The sequence below is a fragment of the Thalassophryne amazonica genome, chromosome 20, assembly GCF_902500255.1.
Source record: "Thalassophryne amazonica chromosome 20, fThaAma1.1, whole genome shotgun sequence".
Classification (NCBI taxonomy): domain Eukaryota; kingdom Metazoa; phylum Chordata; class Actinopteri; order Batrachoidiformes; family Batrachoididae; genus Thalassophryne; species Thalassophryne amazonica.
In genome coordinates this window covers 23,755,859-23,781,524 of record NC_047122.1, presented here as the reverse complement: position 1 = coordinate 23,781,524, position 25,666 = coordinate 23,755,859, and the positions used below count along the sequence as shown (strand labels likewise).

General features: G+C 41.8%; 1 protein-coding gene across 1 annotated transcript in view; it reads right to left on the bottom strand.

Moving 5' to 3' along the window:
- LOC117501384 (collagen alpha-1(XIV) chain-like) overlaps window positions 1-25,666 on the bottom strand; it is a 212,155-nt gene that overhangs the window by 64,898 nt on the left and 121,591 nt on the right. The window contains exons 20-24 of the mRNA XM_034160248.1: window positions 16,187-16,319; window positions 14,040-14,162; window positions 13,048-13,200; window positions 10,446-10,562; window positions 734-883 (exon numbers count right to left, since the gene is read on the bottom strand). Of these exons, the coding sequence (XP_034016139.1) occupies window positions 734-883; window positions 10,446-10,562; window positions 13,048-13,200; window positions 14,040-14,162; window positions 16,187-16,319 (676 nt within the window). The remainder of the gene's footprint in view (window positions 1-733; window positions 884-10,445; window positions 10,563-13,047; window positions 13,201-14,039; window positions 14,163-16,186; window positions 16,320-25,666) is intronic.

Here is a 25,666-nt window from a genome sequence, read left to right as displayed (position 1 = left end):
AGTGTAAAATCATTCAGTTTATCACGACTTATACGGCCAGAATTCTTAATAGATGACTTTAAACAACTTGCTGATTATTTTTTTGACCACCTGAAGAATTAATTATTCTTTCAGTACTTGTGTATTTTTCCACGTGTGTTTCCAGTCAAAAGTTGTAAACACTTTCCCATTCAATTGTTAGCACACGTGTATCTGTGCGTTTGTGTGTGCATCTGGGTTGTGCATGTACCTGTGCATGTGTGTGTACATGCGCGTGTCTGTGCATGCCTGCGTGTCTACATGCATGTATCTAAGCGTGCGTGTGTGTGTGTGTGCATGTATACATGCATGTATGTGTGTGTGTGTACATGCGTGTATCTGTGTGTGTGTGCATTTGTACCTACATGTATCTGTGCGTGCGTGTGTACGTGTGCATCTGTGCGTGTGTGTACATGCGTGTATCTGTGTACATACATGGATCTGCGCGTGCATGTGTGTGTACATACATATATCTGTGCGTGCGTGTGTACATGCGTGTATCTGTGCGTGTGTGTACATACATGTATCTATGCGTGCATGCGTGTGTGCGCATCTGGGTGTGCATGTGACCCTTCACATGCGTGTATCTGTGCGTGCGTGTACATGCGTGTATCTGTGCATGCGTGTGTGCATGCATGTGTGTGTGTGTACGTGGGTTTATTAGTGTGTATGTGCATACGTGAGACTGCGTGTGCGTGTGCTAGTGTGGACTCACGCGTCCTCTCGGTGGTGGTGACAGCCGGCCCTTCGGTTCCGTCTTGCAGCTGAGTGAACACTGTGATCTTGTACTCTGTGTCGGGCTTCAGGTTGTTGAAACAGTGTCTGCTGGCTCCACCGCTCAGCTTTGTCTCCTGCTTCTGTCCGTCTGCAGCCAAACACAACCAACACACTCGTCTTTCAGTAACGCCACCGGCCACCTCTTGGAGCCAGCTGAGAGCATGTGGGATCATTCAGATATGTGGAAACCCGACTGTTTTTGTTTTGTTTTTTCCACAGAGGATCATGTTATCACACACAGTGTGAGCTCTTAAAATTCCTACAACTTCACTGTGCTTGGATGTGCCAGTGGAATTTCAGATATCTTCCTATTGGAAAGGTAGTGGGAAAGTTCTGTTTCCAAAGATTAAAAAATAGCAGGTCAGGTGTGGGAGCATGACCTGGTGACATATCACCACATCCATCACACTGGATCCTGGATGTCAATCACTCAGACAGACAACCATCTCCTTCTCTCCAAAGGAACCATCTATTTGCTGCATCCAGGTGAAATGTGGGCATGTCTTTAACTTTCTCCAGCTGCTGGGGTCCTCAACACTGAGACACCTGCATGTTGAAAAATACCCAGAGGAACGCACCACACAGCCAAAATGTTGATTTTCCTCATCTGAGTCTCACTAAGTAATCATTTGTTTGACACAAAATCATTCCAGCGATACCCAAGGATCCTCCAAAGAGGCCTGGTACCAAAGTCACTGGTTAAAGTCTGACAACCATACAGTAAGACAGGAAGCACCAGGAGCCTCATGTACAAAGGCTGCATACACAGAAAAACGTGGTGTACATCCATCTCCACGCTAACATTCAGATGTGCCAAAAGTGAAATGACCGTGGAAATGTGAGGTGCGTCACACAAAAATCCTGGCTGGCGTACACATTTCTACAGCTCATGTTCCACTGCCAACATGTAGAGGTGACGCTGGAAACTGTTAATAGTGTGAAAACAAGACGTCATCACAGTGACGTGCACATCAGAGACACACTTATAAACAATGAACGCACCCACGTTTGCAATTATATGGGTGGACATAAAAGCACTCTCATTCCTCACTGAGTGATCAAGTGCTTCAATCGAAGCATCCATTGATTCTGACTGTCAAGGTCAGCAAACCTTTCCTCACCAACAAATCCACCCAAATCAGTAGTTTCCACAACCAGACGCAGCACTGAAGATACAACTTGTATACACCTGCTCTTGATAATGTTAGTTGTGGGTATGTCGCACTACACTGATGACACAATGTTGGATGCTAAAAATGAGGAATACTTAAATCTCTATGCCGTTCAGGATGTCAGAACTGAATCTCCAGAAATTCCATAATTCTGCACTGATATGGATGAAGAAATAAAAGCAGCCTTGACTTGGTGCAAGAGTTTGTACGTTTCTGTTTGATGTCATATAATCAAGACAACATTTCTGATTCGATGAAGAATAACCAAACAACTGATCAATGTCCGTAACATGAAAACGCAATGGAAGAGAAGAGCTCCAACATCATCAAAGACACATGTGGTCTTGGAATCTGGACTGCGGCAAGAGGATGGATGCTTTTAAGTGTTGAGGGGCTACCTTGAAAAATAACAGTGTATGCTAATTAATACCCCATCACACTAGAGGCCAAATGAGCCCGAAGGCCAACCGAATGGAAATTCGGCCTCCACTTAGGGTCGTAGTCAAAGCACAATCAAAAACTTCCAACAGCATTCTGGATGCACTCCAAACAGTCAGGCACAGTCGTGTGGCCACCCTGAATGTTTAGTATATGTTCAAAACATTTGAGGTGCAGCCAAGGTGGAAAAATATCGTACGGCAGTCGAGGTGGACTCTAACTGCATTCTGACTGCTTTCTAAATATTCCCACGGTGTCAAAACATTATTCAGAACAGCGTGATCGCGCTCGAGAGACATTTGCCAGAGTCAGGCATGTCTACTCTACTACTGCCGGCATGTCCTGGACTGCACCCACGTGCATTCCGTTCAAGATGTGCAAAGGACACGCACCCTGAACATTACAATATGCACATTACAATATGCATATTGTAATGTGCAAAGTCTGTAGCATACATTCATTTTGTGAAGTAGAGGTGAACATTGCACAATCATACAGAAAACACCATGTCGCTGTGAGTCCATGCGTCTCAGAGTTGAGAGGCAGCGCACACATCCAAATGGGATGTTATATCCATAATTAACCTTATATTACAGATACACTGTCATTCCCTCCTGTGGGTTAGATAATGTTTGTGAAATATTATGGTCATCATAGCTGTAATACCACAAGCACATGTGCTGCGCTGCTACACCATGGCCTTTCAGAGGCTTGTCGCGGCACAGCATAGGTAAACGGGGTGTCACAGCTGTAAGACACATATTATGACATGGGCACTATTGAGCTCTTTAGGAGGAATGGTGTTCCAGCTGTACTGCCAAGCCATTACAAAAGGAATAAAATCGAAAATCACCTTTGGAACAGCTCCATATGCATCTCACAGCACAGAGTGAACAACAGTCAGGCTGCAGCCTGTGATAAAATCCCTGTCATCCTGGCAGCGCCATGTGATGGCTACATCAGTGAAGTGCCGATGGGTCATGCCTCGTCCATCACAAAATATATATCCCATATGATGTGCCATCCGGTTGCGCAACGTATGCCATCCAGCCAGACAGGGGGATGCCCGCTGCACGTCATCATCTGATCACTCTGCAGCACATGCGTGAGGCTGTATCAACTGATCGCTCCGCTGCACGTGTGAGCGCATATCATGTGATCATTCTGTAGGACGTGAGTGAGGCTGTATCAACTGATTGCTCTGCTGCGGGTGCATGAGGTCATATCATCTGATTGATCTGCTGCTTGTGCATGAGGCTGTATCAACTGATCGCTCCAGTGCACATGTGTGAGCTCATATTATCTAATCAGTCCGTTTACATGCATAACTATACTGCCATGATCCAAGGTACCTGGTTTACATGACAGGAATGGCACATCTTGACAAACGCACAAATGACAGCACCCTCCCTTGCTTGCCTTCCTACCAAACTTCAGGTGGCAACTGAACTGCACCCATATGGCATTCGATGTGCATTCTTCTTATTCTTACCATGTTTTGACTGCAATCATACTCATACACACGGTTGTGCACAAATCAGTCGAGGCGGGATCCACCCACATTCTAAATGGTCGTACGGCATTTACGCATGGCTGTTCGGATGTCTGTACCCCCCAAATGCGCCTCAAAGTTTGGCTTTTTTTTTCCCATTCAGCTGATTTGCTTCTTCATGCTAAGGCTGATGGCGCCCTAAGTAAGGCTACTTGGATGTGCTTTGCTAACGTAGGTGTCCAAGAAAACATCAACTCAAACTATGGAACAAATATTTTATTCTCCTAAAACGAAATTTCAATAAGCAAACCACATGACTCACATAAACAATAAAAGCCTCGGCTCAGAATTATTATTATTTTTATTTCCAAAATTCAAGGCGTAATTCTGACCGATATCAATCCAAAATATTGGGACCGTCACATCTTTACCTCTAATAGCTCAAACAGAATGTTAACCTGAGTGTTTCTATTCTAAGCCAGAATCCCTAAGTATTTGTGAAAGAAGTTGATTTTGTTTTTTGGGGGGAACAGACAAACTAATAAGAAAAACAAAACAAAACCCTAAACTCCATTACTGATCTCATTACGTGCCATCCCTAAAGAAACAATTTAACTTCCGATCATCTCTCTTTCTCCTGCAGGCAATTATTTAGCAGCTGCACAAACATAAATCTCATTTAGCTCCATTGTGCCTGAAGCTAACAGGCGAGCGGCAGTAATACCTGAGCTTTATGTGCCGTTAACAATGGTGAGTTGACTGCCTGAGGTGTAAAGGTGACAAATAACAGCCATTATTTTTCTGTTTGGAGGATGATGGTTGCATTAGAAGTAAATCTTAACTCTGAGAAGTGAGTCTGCCGCGTTGAATCGGGCCACACCATCTGCTTTTTGATCTTATTTTGGTGTGTTGAAGTGTGTCACTGCGCACAAACAAATGGGAAAATAAACAATTATTCCTGCCGCCTGCAGCATTGGAAAAAAGTGAATAGCTTTAATAACTGCAAGTTTTCATGAGGTGGGTTGTCTTTGAAAGAGTGCAATCACTGTAAATCAGTTTAATAAAGAATTCTGGGAGATTTTACAATTACTGCAGGATGAGAACAACATGAGGGTGGTGCAGGACATGTACAACGACAGTGTGACAATGGTGAGATGTGCAGTAGGAATGACATGCTTTCAAGGTGGGATTACATGAAGGATCAACACTGAGCCCTTTCTTGTTTGCAGTGGTGATGGGCAGATTGACAGACAAGACCAGACAGGGGTTTTCTTGGACCATGATGTTTGCAGATGACATTATGACCTGTAGTGAGACTAGAGAGCAGCATACGAGCATGGAGAAGCAGAGGTATGCTCTGGAGAGAAGGTGAATGAAAGTTTGAGTACATGTGTAAATGAGGAAATAGTGTTAAATAGTGCGGAATAGTGAACCCTCAGATTATCAGAGAATGAGGGTGATGCTGCTTGTTGAAAATAAGTTAAAACATGCAGGAATTAAAATAAACATCTTGACAATAAAGGAAACAGAATGATTGTAAGAATGGAGGAAAAAAGTGTGACTAGTTCATGATTAAAAATAAAGATAACTGTGTTTGTAAATAAAAGCTGATGCGTGATTAAGAAGCCACGAATTAATAAAAAATGATTGAGGATTAATAACCAATGGAACTATTTGTTCGTTTCTTTCATGTGATGTTACGAGTCTTCCTTTTAAATCTCTTGGTGCATATTTAAATGTTATTTGTTGAATTATTAATGTATCGTCATGGTGGTAAACAGTGGTTTTTGTTAATCATCCCTTCTTCTATGAATGGGTTTAGAAAAAAAGTGTCAGCTTTAGGGATGAGACGACTAATCGGCTCATAGTCGAGTACGACTACCTAACATCTGACTAGTCGACTATTTTTTATTAGTTGACTAGTCAAAAGAAATTTATTAAGTTCAGTTAACCCTTAAAAGAACAGACCTGCTGGAGCTGCTACCACTCCCTTCACTCAGTGAAGAAAGTGTGTGACCCTTGGCAGGTGAACTACTCAGCTTAAACGGGTAGTTTATGCCTACTAAATGAATGCAGTTATTGTCTTCATGCTAATGTTGTTTTTGTATTTGTGATTTTGTGCTTATATTTGTTAAAATAAATGTCATATTTGAATTTCACCATGAAGATTCACAATTCATTCAATGTCAAATTTAGTCGTTGACCAGTCAATGACTAAAGGTACACAACTAGTCGACCAATGATTTTCATTATTCGTTCCAATCCTATAGTCAGCTTATATTTGTTAGCCAAAGAAGAATAAAGGTATGTGCCATTTATTGTATTTGATGTGTTTTTCAAATAACTGTTTTAGAAGCAATCTGATGCCAAGTGGGCAGAGCTTATGACCATGTGCATACCTTCTGTAAAATGACCGCTCTCTAAAGGAATGCTCTCTTCAACACTTCCATGCTCTTTCTCTTCATGCTCTTCTCTGAACTTCTCCTCCATTTTTTTAGCCCTTAGTCTTAGCTTGAGGCTTTTGTTTCAGTTTCTTTTGTTTTATTGTGTTTCTTTTTAGTCCATAACTTTTGTTGTTTGATGCACCAGTTTTTAATAACTTTTAAGGCATGAGTCAAGTTATCTTCAAACACACCTTCCTAGCTGAGTTTTTCAAATTAAGAGTGAAATTTGCGAGTCTCCAAATTCACCTTTTTAATGGCAAAAGTGTTTTGGTTAACTTCAGCTTTTCTCCACAACCTTCTTGTCAAGCCTTAAGGTATTTATAAATTTTTACAAAGACTTTAAATTGAACTTCTGGAGGTTTTGGACCATCATGTTTGGTCCTGCTGTGAAAACGACCAAGAGGTCTGCATGTCTGTAGTCATCTGGGAGACCTGGTGGGTTACCTTGAAGCATGGCAATAAAAGGAGGCCAGAAAAAGGCTGATCAGGAACCCAAACTGGACTGAACTCTTCACTTCATCCAATCCAACGGACCCAGATAAGTAAACCTTCAAGTGTTTTCCGATGGTCTTTGCTGTCAGTGATGCAAAGTGGCTTTCTTTGGTTTGGTTCTGAATAATAATAATAATTTTCGAACCCAAAATTCACAGCTAAATTCGAACTAGATTTATTCTTATTCATTTCTATATTTAATCAATCGTATCGAGAACCTATGACTTTGAGATCAAAGACTCATTAATATCAAACTTAACATTATGTCTCCTGCTTATAAGCAGGTTGTGACCCCTTTCCATGTATTTCATGCCAGGATGCTCTTTGTTGACTTTAGCTCTGCCTTTAACACCATACTCCCGGACAGACTGATAATTAAACTCATGGACATTGGGCTCCCTAACACCATCTGCTGCTGGATCAGGGACTTCCTCTCTGACCGTGTGCAGAGAGTCAGAGTCGGTAACCATCTCTCCACAGCCCTCAGCCTCAACATCGGCTCTCCACAGGGTTGTGTATTGAGTCCCCTGCTTTACACTCTGTACACCTACGACTGCATCAGCACCCACCCAGACAACGTCACTGTTAAATTTGCGGATGACACCACCTTAGTGGGACTCATCTCGGGAGGAGACAAGATGGCGTACAGGGTGGGGGTTCAGAGGCTGGTCGGGTGGTGTGCAGAGAACAACTTGGTCCTCAACACCTCCAAGACAAAGGAGGTGATTGTGGACTTCAGGAGGAGAAAGACTGATCTGCAGCCCATCTGCATAAATGGAGAGTATGTGGAGAGGGTGCCCAGTTTCAAGTTCCTGGGTGTGCAGGTAGATGCAGACCTCCAATGGAGATCTAACACCTCGGCGGTTGTGAAGAAGGCTCAACAGCGGCTCCACTTCCTGAGGATCCTCAAGAGGGTTAACCTGAAGGAGGAGCTGCTGACCGTCTTTTACCGCTGCTCCATTGAGAGTGTGCTGATGTACTGCATCTCTGTGTGGTTCTCCAGCTGCACCATGGCACACAGGAAAGCACTACAGAGGGTCATTAACACCGCACAGAAGATTATTGGCCATCCCCTCCCCTCCCTACAAGATTTATACAGCACCCGCTGTCTCAGGAGAGCATGCAGCATTCTGGGAGATAACACACACCCAGGGCACGGGATCTTTCAGCTGCTGCCCTCAGGCAGACGGTTTGGGATGCTGAGGGCAAGGACAAACAGACTGAGAGACAGTTTCTATAACAGGGCCATTGCCCTGTTAAACAGAAATATCTGACATTGACATTATGTCACTCAGTTACGGGCCAGGTGCAATTACAACCACACGTGCAATACATTTTTTTTTAGAGTGCATTATTATATAGTATTAATATACAGGTTTTTTTTTTTGTTATTTTTTTTAATGTATGTTGTGTGTTATACAACCCCTGGCAAAAATTATGGAATCACCGGCCTCGGAGGATGTTCATTCAGTTGTTTAATTTTGTAGAAAAAAAGCAGATCACAGACATGACACAAAACTAAAATCATTTCAAATGACAACTTTCTGGCTTTAAGAAACACTATAGGAAATCAGGAAAAAAAAATTGTGGCAGTCAGTAATGGTTACTTTTTTAGACCAAGCAGAGGGAAAAAATATGGACTCACTCAATTCTGAGGAATAAATTATGGAATCACCCTGTAAATTTTCATCCCCAAAACTCACACCTGCATCAAATCAGATCTGCTCATTAGTCTGCATCTAAAAAGGAGTGATCACACCTTGGAGAGCTGTTGCACCAAGTGGACTGACATGAATCATGGCTCCAACACGAGAGATGTCAATTGAACCAAGGAGAGGATTATCAAACTCTAAAAGAGGGTAAATCATCACGCAATGTTGCAAAAGATGTTGGTTGTTCACAGTCAATTGATGATATGGGGCTGCATGTCAGGTAAAGGCACTGGGGAGATGGCTGTCATTACATCATCAATAAATGCACGTGTTGTGAAAGTGTGGTGACACAGACCCACAACAGGGGGCGTAAATGAACGGACAATGGAGGAAGTCAAATATGAACACTTTACTGTTGTGAATAGCACAACTCAACACAGCAGATTACAGAATATGTACAAAAATCAATTAACAAAGGTGTCGTGTGGGCAGGCTCGAGGATAGAAGACATCTGTCCTGAGAAGAACCGGAACCACACGATTTCCTCCGCCACCGAACCTGGAAAATACTGGAGCCGCCAAGTTCAGAGTCCCCAGGTGGCCACCGTCTCCACGTGTCGGATCTGGTACTGCTGGCGAGGAGCAGAAACAATCAGATGTGGGTGTATGAACACCCAGTAACACTTATGGTGGAAATTCCACCTCCACCTCCGCAAATATGAACACAGTCTTTTACAGAACCTGAACAGTCACTTGTCTCACTGATCGTGAAGGGTGCGAGCCGTCACCCTGCCGTTACCGACCAGCTCAGCCTCCCGCTGACACAAACGACTGAAACCTCCTGTATAAAGATCAGAAACACACAGTGCAGTACGGCACAGATTAAGGCTGAGAATGTTACCTCCTTAGGTAGATGATATCTCGGCAACGAGGTGGAGATGACGTCCGGTCTTTATGGAGTGAGTTGATGAGGTGTAGATGGGTGACAGCTGTCAAGAGATAATGAGTGACAGCTGTCACCCCCGGCTGTGTCCGTGGCGGCAGTGCCCTCTCGTGCCTGAAGCCCGCACTTCAGGCAGGGCGCCCTCTGGTGGTGGGCCAGCAGTACCTCCTCTTCTGGCGGCCCACACAACAACAAGTTTACGTTGATATTTTGGACACTTTTCTTATCCCATCAATTGAAAGGATGTTTGGGGATGATGAAATCATTTTTCAAGATGATAATGCATCTTGCCATAGAGCAAAAACTGTGAAAACATTCCTTGCAAAAGTACACCTAGGGTCAATGTCATGGCCTGCAAATAGTCTGGATCTTAATCCAATTGAAAATCTTTGGTGGAAGTTGAAGTAAAATGGTCCATGACAAGGCTCCAACCTGCAAAGCTGATCTGGCAACAGCAATCAGAGAAAAGTTGGAGCACATTGATGAAGAGTACTGTTTGTCACTCATTAAGTCCATGCCTCAGAGACTGCAAGCTGTTATAAAAGCCAGAGGTGGTGCAACAAATACTAGTGATGTGTTGGAGCGTTCTTTTGTTTTTCATGATTCCATAATTTTTTCCTCAGAATTGAGGGATTCTATATTTTTTTCCTCTGCTTGGTCTAAAAAAAGTAACCATTACTGACTGCCACAATTTTTTTTCCTGATTTCTTATAGTGTTTCTTATAGCCAGAAAGTTGCCATTTGAAAGACTTTAGTTTGTGTCATGTCTGATCTGCTTTTTCTACAAAATTAAACAACTGAATAACATCCTCTGAGGCCGGTGATTCCATAATTTTGCCAGAGGTTGTATGTATGTATGTTGCACTGAGGAGAGGGCGTGCCCCAATTTCGTTGTGCTGGTGTACACTGTATAACTGTGCAATGACAATAAAGACTTTAAACTTAAACTTAATTAATTTCAGATTGAATTACAAATTGTTTTAAATTATATTCACTACACATATATGAGCAAACTCACTGAGCAGCGACTCCATGGCGACTCGGTATGCGCTGGCGTGGCGATGTGGTTGCCACTGGAAACACAAACTGGTCATCCTGACCTGGTAGGGGGTCAAGTTAGTCACTCCCAGGTACACTGCAGGGATGAGAGAGAGAGAGAGAGAGAGAGAGAGAGAGAGAGAGAGAGAGAGAGAGAGAGAGAGAGAGAGAGAGAGAGATCTTTTTTAGCATTAGATCTATAATTACTTGATTAGAAACATAAATTCAGATATACGTTTACACAACATTAATTTAGTTAAGTAAACGAACATTTAAAATGGGGGGGAGTGCCACAAATCTGTGAGGGTTTATTTGTTTTAAATATTACATTCGTATGACTTTGTGCCAAACAAACAATTACTTAGTGAGACCCAGACAAAGGAAGAAAGGATCGGTTGTCTGTCATGGTGGTTGTCATCCAGGACCCGAGGCAGTTCAGTGATGTGGTGGATACAATGAAGTGTATCACAGCACACACTCACAGACCTGACCTGATCAATAAAACAGTGGCACACACGTTCTGCTGAAACACAGTCTATGTGAACACTTAGTCATCCTCAGTGGTTGTTGATGTCAGCATCAGATATTAAAGTCATTCAAAACCCTAACACCTTTCTTGTTATTTCAACGTATGTGTAAAGTGTCAGCTCTAACAGGTGCTGCCCTAGTTATGTTGAATATTCTCAAAGTGATTACTTCCAATCATAATAAATGTTCACACAGTAATGAAATGTCTGGTGAAATGTGCATATTTATTATTATCTATATTATAATAGGCAAGTGGCCTTTGTGTATGTGTGTGTGTGTATGCCTTCAATCACAGACAAACTGGGGAGAGCTGACATTTGCTGTTTGGTATGTTTAGTATTTTGGGGTCAAGGATGAACACCGCGAAAACAGAAAGTTGACAGAACTAATATTTTTTGTTTAGGTAATGACAGTGAACAACGGAAGTTGATAATTATATTCTGGACTCACACAGCATTTCAGCAGGGGGCGGTAAATCATCTATATATTAAAAGCAAGTAGCCTCTGTGTAGGTGTATACCTTCGATGACGGAGATACTGTGGAGAGATGACGTTTGCCGTTTGGTGTGCTTATGTATTTTGGGCCAAGGATGAACGCTGCCAAAACAGAACATTGATAGGACTAATATTTTTGGGAGAAATTACGGTTATTAGCTAACAACAGTGAACAATGGACATTGATCATTACATTCTGGACTCACATGCCATTCCAATCATTATAGAAACTTTGCATAATTTATTACCAACCTTGAAAAATGTCAGCTACCTATTTTATAAACACTATCCAATCTAGAGCCTGTGGATCCCCACACGCAATGCGCTAGTATTAGGAAATGGCATTCACCAAAAATTTGGTTTAAAGAAAAAAAAATGAAACATGATATTCTGTCAGTAGAAAAAAAATTATTCTGAATTCAGCATCCAGATTTTGCCAAAAATATGATCAGTTGTTCCACTTCGGAAACCTAACGCCATTTTTAAAATCACTTTCTTACTTTATCTGATATAAAGACAATCAGACGCAACCAGCTAGATCTAATTAAAAAGATTTAATTTGCCACCGGAGTCAGCAGGTATTGAGTAAACCTTTGTTTTGACTTTTTGGAAAGTAGACTGTGGTCTGTGTTGAGCAATAAGACACAATTCAATCTCCTGTTGGGATCCTCTCATATCTGCTTTCCTTCTGCTCATCACTCCATTCTTTCTCTCCATCCTCTTCAACTTTATCCTCAGATCGTCGTCCACCTCGTCCATCCATCTGTCCTTCACGCTGACCGTGAGCCGCTCACTTGTCATGGAGAGAGGAAACTGCAGCAAAGAACCTTTGTATCTCTCACTGATATGAAGATACAGTTTTGTGCATTTTAAGTTGCTGTTAAACAAAATGAAATGAACAGATCGAGCCTTCAACAAGGACAAAGAGAAGTGCATCTTGGGTTTCAAACCAGAGACCTTTCACTTTCACCAGTATTCCAGCCTATGGTGAAGTGGTTAATTATCATTCAGGAGCAACATGGTGATCAATCAGATTCGCTACAGGACGTAATTAAGTTGGCATTAAGAGCGTCAGATTGATAACGAAATATCGACGTTTGCAGTTCAACCGGCGGCTTCACTGATGAGATTAGAGAAGGTCGATTTTATTCACTTGTATTTAAAGACGTGAAATCTGATTATCAAGGCTTTTTAGACATCAGGTTAAAAAATGTCAACTAAATATTCCAGTTTGTTCAGAAACTAACAAATTGTACATCTCATCTGGTGGAGTCTCGTGTTTAGTCCTCAGATCTCGACTTACTGAAACTTTGGTGGGATTCAGACAACAACAAGGCACTCAGATGATTCTTGACTTTGCTTTATGTCATCACGTGACAACAGCGACATAAAGCTATGCAGAAAACCGTGTTTAAACATCTCGCAGAGTTCCTGAGATACAGTCAATAATTTATTTAATGTAACATGAGGTGATTTTGTTAGTTAACTTGACTCAGTCGGCTTGAGGTCATCAGTTGCCTCTAGGTGTTTGACCTGGGCTAACATATCAGGGAATGGACTTACAGGTCTTGGCCCGCCTGCTAGGGCCTCGCTGGATCCGGTGGCATAGGAGGCGATGACCTTCACGCTGTACTCCGTACCGCTCAGCAGATTGACAATCAGCATGGAGTTCACGTCCTCACCCACGAAGGTCTCCAGAGCTGGTCCAGGAGCTGAGGAGTTCAGAGAAGATCATTAAACTTCAATACAGTGAAGAGACAAAAATGTGGGAAAGTTACACAGTCCGGGAAGAGACACAAAAAAACAAGACTTTATTTTTGTCTTTGTGAGGCAAATGGGAGACGGGGTCATGTGAATATGTGGCATCACATCATAAGTGACCTCAGCTTAGAGCTTAGAGCCAATAGGCCATTAATCATCATTTCATATTCATAAAAAATAATTAATATCATAATATAAAAGATTCAAACCACCGTCCAACTTCAGCTGTAGTACTGATGGAACGGTGACATTCATATTTATGCTGTATTTACCATATATAATACGTATATTACTGATGCCCCGCCCCCTCTCTGTACCCCTTCGTAACAACCATTCTGTTTTTTTCTTTTTACACCAACAACGTGTTCATGTGAAGCTTAGAACTTCCAGTTGGTTAAGGAAGGACCCCGCGAGCAAGCTGCAGGTCACACGCAGAACCGGACAGAGGTTCATAATTTATGGAAACACAATAATCTCGTCTTCAGGGTCTTGCTCAAGGACACTTTTCCAAATGGACAGCAGCAGCTGGTATTTGATCCCTCTATCTTTAGTTTTACTGAAAAAAAAAAAAAACCTCAGTGAATTCACTAAACTATGTGCTGCTCTTGTGGTGCATCGTAACAAAGTACAGCTCCAGTCGACACATGACGATCAAATGTTGTTTTTGTTTTTCTTTACACTGATTTCTGCGCTCTTTGCAGCTTATGGCAGGGGAGAGATTCAACCTTTCTTGACACATCAGACTGAGGTTTTCAGTTTGTAGTGTTGTGGACACTGATGTGTGAATTACCCGACAGAGGCTGGTAGACGACTCTGTAGCCCATGGTGGGTGAAGGCGGGACGTCCCAGCTGATCCTAAACCGGTTGTACCATTCCTCTGACACCCGCAAGTCCCGAGGCGCCAAGAGGGGAACTGAAGAAGAAATAATAATAATAATAATAATTTTAAAAAACCTAAAAGAGACCCTAATGAAAGGGAAAACATGAAGGAAAAAAGAGAACACAAAGGCTGAATAAGATGAGTGAAAGAGAAAAGAAAAAAAGAGAAGAAAAAACTAAGACAAACTTAAATCATCCCAAAACTCAGATGATGGATTCAAGAACATTTCCAATACAATTATGTTGTTTTCTTATGCATTTTTTCAGGCACTGAAGTCCACGTGTCCTGCTGTGTTCCACCTCTTGTTGAATGTTGTAGCTTTTTGGTCTTTTTTTTTTTACATTTTTTTATACTGTAGCCATTTTTGAGTTCTGCTTTAGTTTCTATTCATGGGTCTTATGTTTCTTTTTAGTTATACCCACATTATAGTTCGTGTCTTTATAGTTTTCTGTTTTCGTGGTGTCTGTCGACTTTTTTTTTGTAGGTGTGTCCGTGTCACCTCTTGTCGCTCACAGCTGTTTCACGTTACAGTAACCGCACCTGCCGTTTGTCTCCTCATTGTGTTTCCTAGTTTGATTGTCACACTTCCTTTTCTTTGCTGGATTATTCTTGTTTGTCTCATGTTGCTTGTTGCCCCATGTCCCACGTACCGTCGTCTCCTCCTCAACTCCCTGGTGTACTACCAACTCTCCGCCCCCCACGCCACTAACATTTTGTACTGCTCCCTGTTTTAGGACTTGACCTCAGTTTTACAGTAAAAATCTCTTTTCACTCCAATCTGTTGTGGTTTCTGTCTGTATTTTGGGTTCACTGAAATCTGGATTTGTGTCATGAAGGACATCTGGTGTAAAACTTGTTTCAAATCATGTCGGCTCTGCTGTGGCGACACCAAGCAAAAAGGGAGAAACTGAAAAATAGAAGAATTGAAGGATTTCTCGAATGCTTATTTTAGTCAAAAACCTTTGTTAAATCCATCTGGCAGCTGTGGCTGAATGCAGGATGCAGAATAAGCAGCATGGAATCCATTCAGGTCAGGTGTACCTCAAACTAGAAGTCCATCATGCTTTGATATGATGTCATAAAACAGTCTGGACAAGTCATTGTTATCAACATTGCATCTATAAATGTTCACTTAAAGATTCTTCTTTCATATTATTGTTTGTTTCAGCAGTAAATATCCTGTCATCGTCTGTGGATTTTTTCCTCCCTCAGGTCAGCTCTTCTGTCACATTATCCATCTTGACTTTGAGTCTTCCTCGCTGTGTTCCCTGTCATACCGCCCTTGGCATTCATCCCTCACATGTTCAAATCCTCAGATTACACCGAATGCTTCTGTCACGTCGTTTGTCTTCACTTTCAAAAAATCCCAGTCATGTGTCGCCTGCTCATCCCTCCACCATAATCTCATCTCTCCGTTGCTAACAGGAACCAGTCATCATCAGCGGGTGGTCAAGGGCACGCGTCGTTAAACGGCAGACAACGTCATTAGTGAGTGCTAATGTGTGTGCGCTGGGAGACATGATGGGCCACAGCAGAAAGATGAACGAGCTGAATTTCACCTTCCTTTGCAGAAGGTGGACCACTTCGGCAGTGGAAAACCATTAGCCGCTGAAACGCGTTTAAAGCCTCAAAGTCACATTTAACAAAGCACACTGGAGTCTCTGACAACGTTAAAATCTTGTGCTGGTAAAACTGTTACAGAGTAATACGTTGGAGAAAATGGTCGGTTTAGTTTCCCAGAATAATGAAAACGACAAACGATGATCCAGTTCTGTTTTCACGTCTCAGATTCGAATGCAGATTTGACTTTTCATTTCTTAACTCTGATATGTTTGAGGCAGCAGAATTTATTTACTTTAATTATATTTATTATTTTGGTGAAATTAATCAAACTGTGATCCAGAAATCCACAGCAGAATCCTGATCAATCACAACTTTAATAATTGAATTAGTTCTGCACGATAAGATTGATAATATTCAGCTTTCATGGAGACTGACTGAAATTATTTTGAAAAACCACAACTCCTTAGTGAGGTAACAACCGTGTCAGCACTCACGTGTGGCGTCCCATGCGTGCGGCCGTTTGGTCCATCTCCAGTGAGGATAGACTGGAGTGATGGCAACTTTGTACTCTGTATCCGACAGCAAAGGCTGCAGAACCAAACTGTTCTGATTTGCCGGCACTGTTCTCTGAATACAATAAAACATGCGGTCAATGATGTTTTCATATTCAAGTAATAAAACCCCCAAATCAAAAAAGTAGGATGGTATAGAAAATGCAAATACATCTATTCCTGCATTTAAAGCCTGCAAACACATACAAAGTTGGGATGGAGAGCAATTTGGAGCTTGTAATGAGGTAAAACAAACAAATAAGTAAATACAGTAAATGGTGTTATTTCAAATATGTAGGTGATTGTCAAGATTTTGGTCCAAAGGCAGCATCCAGGAAACCCTGAGTCTTTGAAGAGCAAAGATCAATCAATCAATCAATCAATCAACTTTTTTTCCTATATAGCGCCAAATCACAACAAACAGTTGCCCCAAGGCGCTCCATATTGTAAGGCAAGGCCATACAATAATTATGAAAAACCCCAACGGTCAAAACGACCCCCTATGAGCAAGCACTTGGCAACAGTGGGAAGGAAAAACTCCCTTTTAACAGGAAGAAACCTCCAGCAGAACCAGGCTCAGGGAGGGGCAGTCTTCTGCTGAGACTGGTTGGGGCTGAGGGAAAAAAACAGGAAAAAGACATGCCGTGAAGGGGGGCAGAGATCGATCACTAATGATTAAATGCAGAGTGATGCATACGGAGCAAAAAGAGAAAGAAACAGTGCATCATGGGAACCCCCCCACAATCTACGTCTAAAGCAGCATAACCAAGGGATGGTCCAGGGTCACCCGATCCAGCCCTAACTATAAGCCTTAGCGAAAAGGAAAGTTTTAAGCCTAATCTTAAAAGTAGAGAGGGTATCTGTCTCCCTGATCTGAATTGGGAGCTGGTTCCACAGGAGAGGAGCCTGAAAGCTGAAGGCTCTGCCTCCCATTCTACTCTTACAAACCCTAGGAACTACAAGTAAGCCCGCAGTCTGAGAGCGAAGCGCTCTAATGGGTAATATGGTACTACGAGGTCCCTAAGATAAGATGGGACCTGATTATTCAAAACCTTATAAGTAAGAAGAAGAATTTTAAATTCTATTCTAGATACAAGGAAGCCAATGAAGAGAGAGGCCAACACGGGTGAGATATGCTCTCTCCTGCTAGTCCCGTCAGTACTCTAGCTGCAGCATTCTGAACCAACTGAAGGCTTTTTAGGGAACTTTTAGGGACAACCTGATAATAATGAATTACAATAGTCCAGCCTAGAGGAAATAAATGCATGAATTAGTTTTCAGCATCACTCTGAGACAAGACCTTTCTGATTTTAGAGATATTGCGTAAATGCAAAAAGGCAGTCCTACATATTTGTTTAATATGTGCTTTGAATGACATATCCTGATCAAAAATGACTCCAAGATTTCTCACAGTATTACTAGAGATCAGGGACATGCCATCCAGAGTAACGATCTGGTTAGACACCATGCTTCTAAGATTTGTGGGGCCAAGTACAATAACTTCAGTTTTATCTGAGTTTAAAGCAGGAAATTAGGGTCATCCATGTCTTTATGTCTGTAAGACAATCCTGCAGTTTAGCTAATTGGTGTGTATCTCTGGCTTCATGGATAGATAAAGCTGGGTATCATCTGCGTAACAATGAAAATTTAAGCAATACCGTATAATAATACTGCCTAAGGGAAGCATGTATAAAGTGAATAAAATTGGTCCTAGCACAGAACCTTGTGGAACTCCTAATTAACTTTAGTCTGTGAAGAAGATTCCCCATTTACATGAACAAACTGTAATCTATTAGACAAATATGATTCAAACCACCGCAGCGCAGTGCCTTTAATACCTATGACATGCTCTAATCTCTGTAATAAATTTTTATGCGTAAACAGTATCAAAAGCAGCACTGAGGTCTCAACCAGAACAAGCACAGCGAATAGTCCACTGTCCGAAGCCATAAGAAGTATCTTGTAACCTTCACTAATGTGTTTCTGTACTATGATGATTCTAAACCTGACTGAAACTCTTCAAATAGACCATTCCCCTCTGCAGGTGATCAGTTAGCTGTTTTACAACTACCCTCTCAAGAATCTTTGAGAGAAAAGGAAGGTTGGAAATTGGCCTATAATTAGCTAAGATAGCTGGGTCCAGTGATGGCTTTTAACGTAATGGTTTAATTACTGCCACCTAAAGGCCTGTGGTACATAACCAACTAACAAAGATAGATTGATCATATTAAGATTGAAGCATTAAATAATGGTAGGACTTCCTTGAGCAGCCTGGCAGGAATGGGGTCCAATAAACATGCCGATGGTTTGGACGAAGCAACCAATGAAAATAACTCAGACAGAACAACCGGAGAGAAAGAGTCTAACCAAATACCGGCATCACTGAAAGCAGCCAAAGATAACGATACATCTTTGGGATGGTTATGAGTAATTTTTTCTCTAATAGTCAAAATTTTGTTAGCAAAGAAAGTCATGAAGTCATTACTAGTTAAAGTTAATGGAATATTCAGCTCAATAGAGCTCTGACTCTTTGTCAGCCTAGCTACAGTGCTGAAAAGAAACCTGAGGTTATTCTTATTTTCTTCAATTAGTGATGAGTAGAAGATGTCCTAGCTTACGGAGGGCTTTTTTATAGAGCAACAAACTCTTTTTCCAGGCTAAGTGAAGATCTTCTGAATTAGTGAGACGCCATTTCCTCTCCAACTTACGGGTTATCTGCTTTAAGCTACGAGTTTGTGAGTTATACCACGGAGTCAGACACTTCTGATTTAAAGCTCTCTTTTTTCAGAGGAGCTACAGCATCCAAAGTTGTCTTCAAAGAGGATGTAAAACTATTGACGAGATACTCTAACTCCCTTACAGAGTTTAGGTAGCTACTCTGCTCTGTGTTGGTATATGACATTAGAGAACATAACGAAGGAGTCATATCCTTAAACCTAGTTACAGCGCTTTCTGAAAGACTTCTAGTGTAATGAAACTTATTCCCCACTGCAGGGTAGTCCATCAGGGTAAATGTAATGTATTAAAAAATGATCAGACAGAAGGGAGTTTTCAGGGAATACTGTTAAGTCTTCTATTTCCATACCATAAGTCAGAACAAGATCTAAGATATGATTAAAGTGGTGGGTGGACTCATTTACTTTTTGAGCAAAGCCGATAGAGTCTAATAATAGATTAAATGCAGTGTTGAGGCTGTCATTCTCAGCACCTGTGTGATATTAAAATCGCCCCACTATAATTATCTTATCTGAGCTAAGCACTAAGTCAGACAAAAGGTCTGAAAATTCACAGAGAAACTCACAGTAACGACCAGGTGGACGATAGATAATAACAAATAAAACTGGTTTTTGGGATTCCAATTTGGATGGACAAGGACTAAGAGACAAGCTTTCAAATTGAATTAAAGCTCTGTCTAGGTTTTGATTAATTAATAAGCTGGAATGGAAGATTGCTGCTAATCCTCCGCCACGGCCCGTGCTACGAGCATTCTGACAGTTAGTGTGACTCGGGGGTGTTGACTCATTTAAACTAACATATTCATCCTGCTGTAACCAGGTTTCTGTTAGGCAGAATAAATCAATACGTTGATCAATTATTATATAATTTACCACAGGGACTTAGAAGAGAGAGACCTAATGTTTAATAGACCACATTTAACTGTTTCAGTCTGTGGTGCAGTTGAAGGTGCTATATTATTTTTCTTTTTGAATTTTTATGCTTAAATAGATTTTTGCTGGTTATTGGGCAGAGGATCTCTGTTTTGCCAGTAAATGCGTGAGAAAATTACAGAAATTTTTAAAAAACAATATTTCTCAAAGAAAGACTAAGACAAAGAAAGAATATTTTGCATATTTCTCTGAGGATCAAACAAATCCACAAATCAACAAATCATTCAAGGAATCTGGAGAAATTTCAGTGCATAAAGGGCAAGCGCACAAGTTGAAACTGAACACTTGTGATCTCCAACACTACATCAAGAGGTGCCATTCATCAATAGCTGATATAACCATGTGGGCAGGCTCGGACTGATAATCTGTGATTTGGGCATTTGCCCGGTGGGCCGCTGCATGTTTAGATGTGTGTGGGGCCGGCCCTTCCATATTTATAGAGATTATGGAAATATACAGTGTTCTCGAACCGCGCGCTGCTGTCAACACGAGGAAAGTCCGTGATCAGTGAAGCTACAGCATTTAATCGGCGCAGCTGCAGAACCACTTCCTGAATTTGTGTCAAAATAAAAGTTTCTGTAGTGTTTCATACACGGTGCAGTCTTATTCTAGGTTTCAGTTTGTTTCCGTTTGATCACACAACGGAGACTTACATCGAGCAACAATGATTGACATGACCAACAGCCATGACAATTGGAGAAGCATACAGGATGGCCAATCAGATTGCAAGAAGAGCAGGCGGCCGCTCCCGCCCCTGTGAATGGACTGACTCCTCGGCGCCTGGACTTCTCTCTGCTCTCCTACTGATTACAAGGTTGGAATCGTTCTTTTATCCTAATTAACTGTGCTTTACTTTTATTATCTTTAATGCAACAGCTATGGACTTCAGCTCCTTAATTTGCTGCTGTGTGAATCCTAGCAGTGGTTACACATTACCTCTCTCTCTCTCTCTCTCTCACTCACACACACACTTTGGAGACACAAAAACTTTTTTTCCGCTTGTGTGCTGCTTTTGCTTCCGTTCTGTCAGACCCGGCACCAGAAAAAAAAATATTAAGGGGGCGATGAGTTTATCATCACCCCCCCCCCCCCCCAAAAAAGTGCGGAGGAGACGTGCGCTGCTGGAAAGCTCGTGTATTTACGCTGCACCGTTGTAAGAGACTGACTAAGAGTGAGAGTGATGACAGTATTTTTTTTAATTATTATTTGAACGTATAGACCCTCGGTCAAGTGATCTCCTGCATTCCACAGAGCCGGTGTTCTGTCAAGATGAGGTGCGCCAACTTTCGACACTCTGAGCTGTGATGTACCTTCGCATTGTCCAATAGGAACGACGCGTCGGGCCAAAACACAGGAGACTCGTGGCAGAAACCACTGATCTCTACAAAATGGATTGGACCAATCCGATTGGTGCAGAAACCACTGATCTGTACAAAACATTAACGTGTGACAGGACTGCTCATTTATAGAGCAGTTTTCTGAAGAAAAATCATTGGAAATGTTTTTTTTGTTGTTACCTCAAAATTTCTGATTACTTGTTAAAAAAAGTTTAGAACACTTGTAATTAAAATAGGTAAATAAATCAATAAATGGTTCTTTAGAAACCTTTCATCTGTATTAAAACCACCTGTTATTTCAGATTAGATAATTTCTTGTTTAACATAAGGAACCTCAGACATTTATTTTAGACAAATAAAATAACATGGAAACTTGTATATTTTTTGAAGTCTGGTAGATTATTTATATCTTATTTCAACCAGAAAAAAACACTAAATAAATACAAATGTTTATTATAAATGCAAAAGGAAATAATTTAACAATGACTGCACTGTGATTGTAAAGTAGGATTTCTGTGACATAAACCTCATGATGTTTTATATATATATATATATGTCATTTAAACTTGTAATTTTGTCAAAATATGTAATTGCCTTTAATGTTATCAGGATGCCCCCTCATGGCGCCGGGAACGCGTTTTGTACTATGATCAAGGTGAAATGACAGTGAAAGTGTGTGTTTAGGTGCGTGTTCATGGTGTTTAGGTGTATAGTATTTGTTCATTGGGGGTTCGGTATGGACGGGTGGGTGTGCGTGTTTGGGGGTGGATTCGTCGGGCCAATAGTGGGCTGGTCCAGAGGAAAAATGCCAGGGCCGAAATTTGTTCCCAGTCCGACCCTGTATGTGGGCCAGAAATTACATTGGGAAACCTTTGTCGAGGGTCTACAATACAGAGTTAAATTCACAGATACCACTTAAAACTTTTACTGTGCAAAAAACAAAAAAACAAAAAAAGGAGCCTAATGGTAGCCTTGTGCAGAAGCAGCATTGACTTCTCTGGACTCTGAGGCATCTGTTGTTGGACTGCCACCCATTGGAATATGTATTGTGGTGAGACAAAGTAGTATTCCAGATGTTTTTTGAAGAACTGGATGTGTATGGTTTGTATAGGAGGTTTGAGAACCACTGTACTCCACTGAGCTACGTGCTCTACAGCTTGCACCTCGTCAGAACATTGACCATCACAACATTTTTATATCAATGAATGGAAGTTAGATCATTTTGCATGAACTCAAGGAGTTTCAGAGTAAAGGCTTACCAGTTGTGTTACCATAAAACATTTTACAGCAAAGCAATTTCAGGAAGTGGTGAATGAGCACAGGCAGCAAAATGATCTACACTGAATCTGGATCTGATCCTGGTTTCTAATCCATGACAGCGAGAATCTCTTCTTTGGGTTTCCAGATAAACAGCTTTAGTCAATTTTGTGGGCAAAAGCTTCAAACAGGAACAATTCTGTAGAATTTGGTTGCAATTACATTTTTAGGCTGTTTAACCAGAAAATTACGACTTTGTATTCCGAATACTTGGAGGACACGCTACGGTGAAGCTTTGAGGCAAATTACGACCACAATTTCTTCCGACCTGTCTGTGACCTTTGCAACAAATGACCTCTAAATGATTCATCTAACCAGGTGATTCTAGAAAAACATCGTCTGTACTTCTCTGGCCTACAGACGTAGGTGCTCTGTTTTCGGCTGTAGCATGCACAGCGTCATGATCGTTTTGATCTACAGCAGCAGGTGCAGATGTTGCTTGAATCTCAGCTGGGTTTTTTTTTTTGTCCCTTTCATGCTTTTCTTTTTTTACTCATTTCCTTTTGCATTCTGAGCATGTACAGTGAAGCCTGCCTCCATTCTCGTCTCCCACAAAAAGAAGAAAATACACTTTATCAGACACTGTGGGCCTTGACAAATCAATTTCTGGCCAATCTGATGAAAAATGAAGAAAGTCTCTAAAGTGTCACTGAGCCACGCTGCTGAAAGAAAACACCTCCAGCAAAATGCGATACTTTGTAAGGCGTAGTTTCATAAAGTATTTAAAGGACTCAGAAACCCAATTTAGACTTTTGAAAGATGGTCCAGAATGTTAAGGCGGATGCAGCTGGGACTGGGTTTGAAGATACAATGGAGCACAGTCAGGAAAACAGGGGACCCGACCTGATTTGGTACACAAATAGTCAGCATGACTGAACCCGAACAGCAGCTAATGATTATTATCTTTGATTAATCTGCGTGACAATCAATCATTTAGTCCAGAAAATGCCATAAAATCACATCAAACAAATCCACTTTCCCTGACCAGAACAACACAGCTTCACATTCAGGTCAGGTCTGCCTGGATGGTTGCAAACAGTCCAGCCCCACCTCTCCAATGTAACCATCGATCTGCTCCAGCCAGGTGAAATGTGGGTGTGTCCTTGACCTTCTGCAGCTGATAGGGTCCTTAGCAATGTGGGACCTGCATGCTGGATCATGTCCAGAGAAACATGCCAGGTGGACAAAATGAATGTCGTAGCTGATGATCTTTCACAATGTCAGTGATCCTCCTCATCTGAGTCTCACTAAGTAACCGTTCATTTGATACAAAGTCATTCCAGCGGGACCCAAGGATCCGCCAAAGACACCTGATACCAAAGACACCTTAAGCTTCACCTTAAGTCTACAAGTATCCAAACTACACCGTAAAACAGGAAGCACCTGAACCCTAAAGAGTTGAATCTTTGCTCTCCTACAGAGATATCAGCATCACCAAAACCCTACTGTTGTAGTGCTCAAGTCCAGTCTTGGTCTCAACTTGGTCTCTCCTCCTCCAAAGACTGTCTCAGCCACTCCAAAGTCCCAAGTCTTGGTTTGTCTTGACTTTGGGATTTTGTCATGGTTGAGACAGAGTCAAGACCGAATCTTTGGAGACCAACTGTTGTGTGGGTCGCCAGAAGAGGAGGTACTGCTGGCCCACCACCAGAGGGCGCCCTGCCTGAAGTGCGGGCTTCAGACACGAGAGGGCGCTGCCGCCACGGACACAGCCGGGGGTGACAGCTGTCACTCATTATCTCTTGACAGCTGTCACCCATCTACACTTCATCATCTCACTCCATAAAGACCGGACGTCATCTCCACCTCGTTGCCGAGATATCATCTACCTAAGGAGGTAAATTCTCAGCCGTTGTGATTGTCCGTTACAGACAATATTTTTGCTTGTGCTACTTTTGCAGTTGTGTTTCTGTGAGTGCTTGTAGCTGAGGCTGAGTTGGGACTGACGCCTTCTCACCCCAACGTTTGATAAGTACACTTACAACTGCACGTGCCAGCTTTCTGAATGAGAGGTGGAGGTGGAATATCCACCATAAGTGTTACTGGGTGTTCATACACCCACATCTGATTGTTTCTGCTCCTCGCCAGCAGTACCAGATCCGACACGCGGAGACGGTGGCCACCTGGGGACTTGGAACTTGGCGGCTCCAGTATTTTCCAGGTTCGGTGGCGAAGGAAATTGTGTGGTTCCGGTTCTTCTCAGGACAGATGTCTTCTATCCTCAAGCCTGCCCACACAACACCTTTGTTAATTGATTTTTGTACATATTCTGTAATCTGCTGTGTTGAGTTGTGCTATTCACAACAGTAAAGTGTTCATATTTGTCTTCCTCCATTGTCCGTTCATTTACGCCCCCTGTTGTGGGTCCGTGTCACCACACTTTCACAACACCAACATCAGACTTGAATGCTTCAACACTACCAAACCTACCCAATCTCATGGCAAGTCGTGATTCAGCAGCACAAAATCTACATTAATCTATTGCTTTGTGATATTGTCACGAAAAGCGCCACATTTTCGTCATGGCAGCACGAATTCATTCCAGTACATTCCATGATGGCTGCACAAAATTAAAAGTGAAGCGGGGAGGTCAGGGGTGGTTATGGTTAGGGTTGGGGGTAGAAGTAGGGTTAGTAATAATGAGTTTAAAAAAACCCCGTCAAAAATTTGACTCATTTTGTGATGGGAGCACAAAAAAAATCGTGAGACTGTGCTGACCAAACACCTCAGTGACCTCATGACCATGTGTATAAACTGATTTACAGCTTTTGGCACTGTTGAAAAGCAGCTACTCTAATATCTGGTGTAAAATGTTGAAAGTGGCTTTAAACACTGGTTATTAATTAATTACGTACTTTGGCCTTCAAATGTACAAATTTTTATTTATTTATTTATTTACGTGCCCTAACTGAGCCTCCAAAAACATGAACGTCTAACCCTCACGGGACGTCACTAATTGTCAGCCTATGAATTCCAGCCAGCTTTTGCCCACTTTCGATTTGGTCTTCTTTATTTTCGAGGGTTTCGTAAGTCGGAGTTGAGAAAGACAAGGTCTGATCAGACTCTTTCTCTCTCTCTCTCACACACTCTTTCTCTTCCAGCAA